Source organism: Salmo salar, chromosome ssa18 (genome assembly GCF_905237065.1).
Source record: "Salmo salar chromosome ssa18, Ssal_v3.1, whole genome shotgun sequence".
In the NCBI taxonomy this organism is placed as follows: Eukaryota; Metazoa; Chordata; class Actinopteri; order Salmoniformes; family Salmonidae; genus Salmo; species Salmo salar.
The window spans coordinates 80,239,772-80,248,376 of NC_059459.1; the positions used below are offsets into that span (position 1 = coordinate 80,239,772).

An 8,605-nucleotide genomic window follows, 5' to 3' on the forward strand; every position below is an offset into this window, starting at 1 on the left:
TTAGAGTGTATTCTATCCAAATCTACAAATTATATGCATATTCTAGTTACTGGGCAGGAGTAGTAACCAGATTAAATCGGGTACATTTTTTATCCGGCCGTGCAAATACTGCCCCCTAGCCCCAACAGGTTAAACAGCCATCACTAACATTGAGTGGCTGCTGCCAACATACTGACTCAAATCTCTGGCCACTTTAATAATTACAAATTGGATGTAATAAATGTATCACTAGTCACTTTAAATAATGCCACTTTATATAATGTTTACATACCCTACATTACTCATCTCATATGTATATACTGTACTCTATACCATCTACTGCATCTTGCCTATGCCGCACGGCCATCGCTCATCCATATATTTATATGTACATATTCTTATTCATTCCTTTACACTTGTGTGTATAAGGTAGTCGTTGTTGAATTGTTAGATTACTTGTTAGATATTACTGCACGGTCGGAACTAGAAGCACAAGCATTTTGCTACACTCGCATTAACATCTGCTAACCATGTGTATGTGACCAATAAAATGGGATTTGATTTGACACACACACACTGTTGATTTGTTGAATCAGGATAGTGAGAATAGATGTTCATGTTGTCCTATGTCTTTCTTCCTCTCCCTTTCCCTCTGTCCTCTTGCTCTGTTCTCTCTCTGTCCTCTCTCTCCATTCTCTCTCTCTGTCCTCTCCCTTTCTCTCTGTTCTCTCTCTTTTCTTTCTCTCTATTCTCTCTATCTGTTCTCTCTGTGTCCTCTCCCTTTCTCTCTGACCTTCTCTCTTCTCTTTCTCTCTGTCCTCTCTGTCCTCTGTCCTTCTCTCTTCTCTCTGTCATCTCTCTGTGTCCTCTTCCTTTCTCTGTTCTCTCTCTGTCCTCTGTGTTTCTCTCTTCTCTTTCTCTCTGTCATCTCTCTGTGTCCTCTTCCTTTCTCTGTTCTCTCTCTGTCCTCTGTCCTCTCTTCTATTTCTCTCTGTCCTCTCTGTGTCCTCTCCCTTTCTCTGTTCTCTCTCTGTCCTCTCCCTTTCTCTGTTCTCTCTCTGTCCTCTGTCCTCTCTTCTATTTCTCTCTGTCCTCTCTCTGTGTCCTCTCCCTTTCTCTCTTCTATTTCTCTCTGTCCTCTCTCTGTGTCCTCTCCCTTTCTCTCTTCTATTTCTCTCTGTCCTCTCTCTATGTCCTCTCCCTTTCTCTCTTCTATTTCTCTCTGTCCTCTCTCTGTGTCCTCTCCCTTTCTCTCTTCTATTTCTCTCTGTGTCCTCTCCCTTTCTCTCTTCTATTTCTCTCTGTCCTCTCTCTGTGTCCTCTCCCTTTCTCTCTTCTATTTCTCTCTGTGTCCTCTCCCTTTCTCTCTTCTATTTCTCTCTGTCCTCTCTCTGTGTCCTCTCCCTTTCTCTCTTCTATTTCTCTCTGTCCTCTCTCTCTCTCCCTCTCCCTCTACCTCCTCCTCCTCCTCCTCCTCCTCCTCCTCCCCCCCCCCAGGTGTTCCAGGAGTACAAGGAGTTCACAGGGAGCTTCGGTCCCGTCGACTGCCTCAGCACACGGCTCTTCCTGGACGGGCCCAAGATAGCAGAGGAGTTTCAGGTTGGTGGTAATATCTTGGTTTCTTTTAAGCATCTTTGGTGCTGTCCTCTTTATTTTTTAGCTGAGCAGTTTGAGGTGTATTGTAGTGTATATAATAATGTGTATTAATAATTCATATTTATCCTGAGAGTCCCAGGAAATACCACAAAAATCAGAAGCGCCCATTTAAAGTGTTTAATTAAAACCAAGATATGGTTTTAATGCCAGAGTTCTCCCCAAATAAGAGAGGCACTACGACACCTTGTCGGCTTGGCTGCACCACTATGGAAAGATTTCAAATTAAACTGATATTTAGTGAGTATAGAGTAACTATCTTTGATCGCCAATTAAATTGTGGTCAATTGCGAAACAGGCTGTTCATAAATTCAGAGCGTTATCATGTTCCTCAATTAATTCAGCGTATTTCAGCAGTAAGGCTATCTCGACCGCTCAGGACCCACAGAGCGCAGCCGGAGTATAGACTACAGCCTCTTTGTAACAGCAGTCAAACAACAGTCAAATGACCAAAGTTGCTAAGCTTGCTATAGATAATATCCTTCAGTGAATTACAGGATATCTCCTATATTTGTCACCATGTAGTTGATGGTTCTACAGACAGCAGATGTGCACATGAATAAACGGGGAGATGAAGCGAGGAAATTGTTGAAATATCAACGTATCCTAACGTGGGATCAACTCTGTTGTAAAAAAAAAAACGAAATATCCATATCTACTCTCATACCGTTTGTTGATCACACATTCTCTACTGAACAGTACTAGGAGACAGTGCAGAGAAGTGGGTGGGGGGGGGGGGGTGTTATAGCTGTATTTTGACAAGCGTAAGCGAGAGATGTGCTTTGATAATGCCACCTATGAAATACAGAATAAAGTTAAGAATTTTCATGTGAGACAGGAGTCAGGATTTTGGGGGTTTCAGTGGGACAGGATAATAACAAAGAATTTTCCCTCATGTCTCTCTGAATTGTTAACCGACTTCATGTCTGTGTCAGAAAACGTAATGAATTATGCATAGGACTGTCAACATTGGTGGCTACAAAAAACGGCACACTTTATTTTATAGGCTATAACGTCTGTGTTTTTCTATAGGGTTTATTAACAGTGTTTAACTTAGAGACAGAGACAGACATAGAGACATAGAGATTAGAGACATAGAGACAGAGACATAGAAACAGAGACACAGAGACATAGAGATCAGAGACAGAGACATAGAGACAGAGAGACAGAGAGATTAGAGACATAGAGATTAGAGACAGAGACATAGAGAGCAGAGACTTAGAAAATGGAGACAGAGACATATAGACAGAGACATATAGACAGAGACGTAGAGACAGAGACGTAGAGACAGAGACGTAGAGACAGAGACGTAGAGAGCAGAGACGTGGAGAGCAGAGACTTAGAGAACGGAGACATAGAGACATAGAGACATATAGACAGAGACAGAGACATATAGACAGAGACAGAGACATATAGACAGAGACAGAGACATAGAGAGCAGAGACAGAGAGAGCAGAGACTTAGAGAATGGAGACAGAGACATAGAGACAGAGACTTAGAGACAGAGACTTAGAGACAGAGACATAGAGACATAGAGACAGAGACATAGAGACATAGAGAGCAGAGACTTAGAGAATGGAGACAGAGACATATAGACAGAGACATAGAGACATAGAGATGGAGACAGAGACAGAAACATAGAGAGCAGAGACTTAGAGACATAGAGACAGACAGAAATATAAACACCTGAAATAGACTAGTCACACCATATGAGACAAAAATAGAACATGATATACTAGAATAGAACATGATATACTAGAATAGAAAATGATATACTAGAATAGAACATGATATACTAGAATAGAAAATGATATACTAGAATAGAACATGATATACTAGAATAGAAAATTATATACTAGAATAGAACATGATATACTAGAATAGAACATGATATACTAGAATAGAAAATGATATACTAGAATAGAACATGATATACTAGAATAGAACATGATATACTAGAATAGAACATGATATACTAGAATAGAACATGAATCCCAAGAATAGTTTCTAGATGATGAACAGTATGACAGCCATAGCCTATAGCAACATACATATACAGTGAGCACCATAATTCATTGGACAGTGACAATGTTTTTGTTATTTTGGTTCTGTACTCTAGCACTTTGAGTTTGAAAGGATACAACGACAATGAGGGTGAAGTGCAGACTGTCAGCTTTAATTTGAGGGTATTTTCATACATATCGGATAAACTGTTTAGAAATGATAGCACCTTTTGTACAGGGTCCCCCCCCCCCCCCATTTTCGGGCATCAAAAAACATTGGACAGTTTAACATAATGTAAAATTAAGTAATCATTGTTAGTATTTAGTCGCATATCCTTTGCATGGAATGACTACTTGAAGTCTGCGATGCATCGAAGTCACCAGACGCTGGGTATCTTCCCTGGTGACGCTCTGCCAGGCCTGTACTGCAGCCTTGTTGCATGATGAAGTGCCGTCCAATGAGTTTGGAGACATTTGGTTTGATCTGAGCAGATAAAATATTTCTGTAGACTTCAGAATTCATTGTTCTCTGTCTGCAGTCACATCATTGATGAAGACAAGTGAGCCTGTTCCACTGGCAGCCATACAGGCCCAAGCCATAACACCCCCTCCACCATGTTTCACGGATGAGGTGGTATGCTTTGGATCATGGGCATGTCTTTTTTTCCTCCACACTTTCCTCTTTCCATCACTCTAGTACATGTTAATATTTGTCTCATATGTCCACAATACCTTTTTTTCCAGAAATCTTGTTGCTCTTTTTAGGTGCTTTTTAGGAAACTGTAATCTCGCCTTTCTGTTCTTCAGGCTTATCAGTGGTTTGCATCTTGGCGTGTACCCTCTGTAGTCCTGCTGGTGTAGTCTTCTACGTATGGTAGACTTTGACACATCTACACCTTCATCCAGGAGAGTGTTTTGATCTGTTGGGCTGTAGTCAGCAGAGTTTTTCTTCACCATAGAGAGTATTCTCCGGTCATCCACTACAGTGGTCTTCCTCTGGTCTTCCTCAGTCTACCGGGTCTTTTGACATAATTGAGTTCACCGGTTGTTGTTTTCTTGTTAATAATGAACCAAACTGTTGACTTGGGCGTGCCCAGGGTTTTTGCAATGTTCCTGATTGATTGATTTTCATTTGCATCGAACACTGCTGTCTTCCTCATGTTGTCACACCCCAACAACAACCTCCAAAAGGCAATAGCAAAGTCTAGAATCAATACTATTCATCAACAGCTCTCCTGCATTCACTAACGACACAAATGAATACACCTGCCTAACGACACACATCTGTGAAGACAATTCAACAAATACTTGTAGTACCTTAAAATGGGGGGACCATGTACAAAAGGTGCTGTCATTTCTAAACGGTTTATCCGATATGTATGAAAATACCCTCAAATTAAAGCTGACAGTCTGCACTTCACCCTCATTGTCGTTGTATCCTTTCAAACTCAAAGTGCTAGAGTACAGAACCAAAATAACAAAAACATTGTCACTGTCCAATGAATTATGGTGCTCACTGTATCTACAGGGGAGATGGGTTAACAGTACGACAGCCATGTCGCCTATAGCAACATACCACTAGCTACAGGGGAGATGGGTTAACAGTACGACAGCCATGTCGCCTATAGCAACATACCACTAGCTACAGGGGAGATGGGTTAACAGTACGACAGCCATGTCGCCTATAGCAACATACCACTAGCTACAGGGGAGATGGGTTAACAGTACGACAGCCATGTCGCCTATAGCAACATACCACTAGCTACAGGGAGATGGGTTAACAGTACGACAGCCATGTCGCCTATAGCAACATACCACTAGCTACAGGGGAGATGGGTTAACAGTACGACAGCCATGTCGCCTATAGCAACATACCACTAGCTACAGGGGAGATGGGTTAACAGTACGACAGCCATGTCGCCTATAGCAACATACCACTAGCTACAGGGGAGATGGATACAGGGGAGTCGCTGAAATAGCAACATAAAGTAGACTGATATAGAAACAGTCACTGAAATTGCAACACTGAGGCACAGAGAGAGTATATCAACTATGCTTGTAATGTTCAAATTAAATCAAATTACATTTATTTGTCACAAATTGTATTTGTTTTAGTGCCAGCATCGGTTTGTGGTGGTAAATAGACAGCTACAAAGAATATAGACAAACTCTCTTGGTAAATAGTGTGATCTACAGCTTATCATGAGATACTCTACCTCAGGCGAGCAAAACCTGGAGACTTCCTTAGATTTCCAAATTCTCAAGTTTTCCCAAAATTCCGGTAGGAAAATTCCCGGAATCAGAAGGGAATAAGCAAGAGATCCGCAATCCCATATTAATCCGGAATCCCATGTTAATCCAGAATGCCATGGTTTTAAAATAGCAGTTCTGTTCAGGAACAATATAGATCACTTTCGTTCCTGGTTTTCTGTTCTGTTCCATGAAACAGTTCAAACCCCTGACTAAAATAGACTGGAATAGTCACTGAAATCACCCAAGCATGCACAGAGGATAGAGTGATTCTGAAGACAGTACAGATTTATATACGACATACAGAGGACTGAAAATAGCTACTGTACATTACATCTCTCTTTCTCTCTACATCTCTCTCCCACTCCTCTTTCTCTCCATCCCCCTCTTCCTCCCTTTCCCTCCCAGGTGGAGATAGAGAGAGGGAAGACGTTACACATCAAGGCCCTAGCGGTGGGAGACCTGAATAAGACAGGTCAGAGAGGAGTGTTCTTTGAGCTCAACGGTCAGCTGCGGTCAGTCCTGGTCAAAGATAACCTGGCCATGAAGGTAAGTCTGATTTATTGGTTAATTCATAGATGTATTAATTGACAGATTGAAGGTTGAAGACTGGACTGGACTAGATTGGACTGGACTGGATTGGATTGGACTGGATTGGACTGGATTGGACTGGACTGTGAACATTATGATCTCAAGGGGAAGGGAGCATTGCTGTTACCTGGACTAGACTGGACTGGACTGTGAACATGTGATCTCAAGGGGAAGGGAGCATTGCTGTTACCTGGACTAGACTGGACTGGACTGTGAACATGTGATCTCAAGGGGAAGGGAGTATTTGCTGTTACCTGGACTAGACTGGACTGGACTGTGAACATGGGATCTCAAGGGGAAGGGAGTATTTGCTGTTACCTGGACTAGACTGGACTGGACTGTGAACATGTGATCTCAAGGGGAAGGGAGTATTTGCTGTTACCTGGACTAGACTGAACTGGACTGGACTGTGAACATGTGATCTCAAGGGGAAGGGAGTATTTGCTGTTACCTGGCTCTCTTCATTCATATCCTCATGACATCAATCTAGGTCTCACTGTTGAAGAGCAAAGACAACTAGGATCTCATAGATCCATCAATCCTTGATTGATTGACTGATGATTGATTGATGGATTGATTGATGGATTGATTGATTGATTTTTCTCCCCACCTCCCCCTTCTACAGGAGATGAAGTTCCATCCTAAGGCTCTGAAGTCCGTCCGGGGTCAGGTGGGGGCACCCATGCCCGGAAAGGTCATCGAGGTCAAAGTTGAGCCTGGTCAGAAGGTGGAGAAGGGTCAGCCGCTTTGTGTTCTGTCAGCTATGAAGATGGAGACTGTGGTTAACTGTCCACTGACTGGGGTTGTCACGGTGATTCATGTGAACACTGGTACCAGCTTGGAAGGAGATGATTTGATATTGGAAATCACTGCAGAGGAGTAGAGAGATGGAGTAGAGAGATGGAGTAGAGAGATGGAGTAGAGAGAGGGAGAGAAAGAGTGGACTGGGGAGATAGGGAACTCTCTAGATAAAAAGGTTTGCAGAACTAGGAACCAAATGGATATTAGGAGGGAACGAGCAGGAGTAGGAGAGAAAGAGAGAGAGAGAAAAAGAGAGAGAGAAGAGGAGGAGAGAGAGAGGGAGAAAAAGAGAGAGAAGAGGAAGAGGAGAGAGAGAGAGAGAGAGAAGAGGAGGAGGAGAGAGAGAAAGAGAGACAGAAGAGCAGGAGAAAAAGGTTTTATTTCAGCTGAGTAATTATTCGTTGGTGAATTAATTACCTTTACTAATGATGTTTAAATTAGCAGCAATAATGTGGTGACTCTGGGGATAGAATGTATTTAGCTGTTGATATTCTCCTCTGTGTGTGTGTGTGTGTGTGTGTGTGTGTGTGTGTGTGTGTGTGTGTGTGTGTGTGTGTGTGTGTGTGTGTGTGTGTGTGTGTGTGTGTGTGTGTGTGTCACCGGCTGCAAACTTGTTTTAATGTTGAATCTAGCGGAGCGGGAAAACCTATTCTTGAGGCTTTGAAATATTAATGGTAACATTTTGTTAGCCGCTGCCCGACGCTACACACGCGCAATGCATCGTGGGACAGTTGTCATGGCGACGTCACCGTCGTCATCTCACACATTTTAGAATAGAATCAAGGTTTTTATAATTGTTATAATCATATTGACTGTTTTCCATTGTGTCTTAATAAGGTAGTCTGCATCTACTGTAGAAGTTGAATATTACTTTCATTTAAAATGTTATTCCAGCACCAACTTAAATTTTTTATTGAAATGAGATGACTTATGAGATGAATATTTTGTACCAGATGTTTTTAAAAGGAAAAAGCCTGAATTATATATTATATGGGTACGTTTTTGTCAAAAGCTACTTTGCAATCAACCCAACACAGATTCCCTCCCTCTACCTTTTCACCTCATACCCCCACACTCTCTCTCTCTCTCTCCCTGCCTCCCTCCCTCCCTCTCCCCTCCCTCCCTCTCTCTCTCCCTGCCTCCCTCCCTCCCTCTCCCCCTTCCTGCCTCCCTCCCTCCCTCTCTCTCTCCCCCCTTCCTGCCTCCCTCCCTCCCTCTCCCTGCCTCCCTCCCTCTCTCTCTCTCTCTCTCTGCCTCTCTCTCTCTCTCTCTACCTCTCTCTACCTCTCTACCTCTCTCCCTCCCTCTCCCTCTCCCTCCCTGCCTCC

General features: G+C 42.7%; 1 protein-coding gene across 3 annotated transcripts in view; it reads left to right on the top strand.

Annotated features, from left to right (window-relative positions):
* Positions 1-8,334, top strand: part of LOC106592454 (pyruvate carboxylase, mitochondrial) — a 482,562-nt gene extending 474,228 nt beyond the window's left edge. For all 3 annotated transcript variants that reach the window (XM_045701616.1, XM_045701615.1, XM_045701617.1), the window contains exons 27-29: positions 1,477-1,578; positions 6,294-6,434; positions 7,102-8,334. In XM_045701616.1, the coding sequence (XP_045557572.1) occupies positions 1,477-1,578; positions 6,294-6,434; positions 7,102-7,359 (501 nt within the window). In that variant the 3' untranslated portion in view covers positions 7,360-8,334. The remainder of the gene's footprint in view (positions 1-1,476; positions 1,579-6,293; positions 6,435-7,101) is intronic.
* Positions 8,335-8,605: the final 271 nt, after the last annotated feature.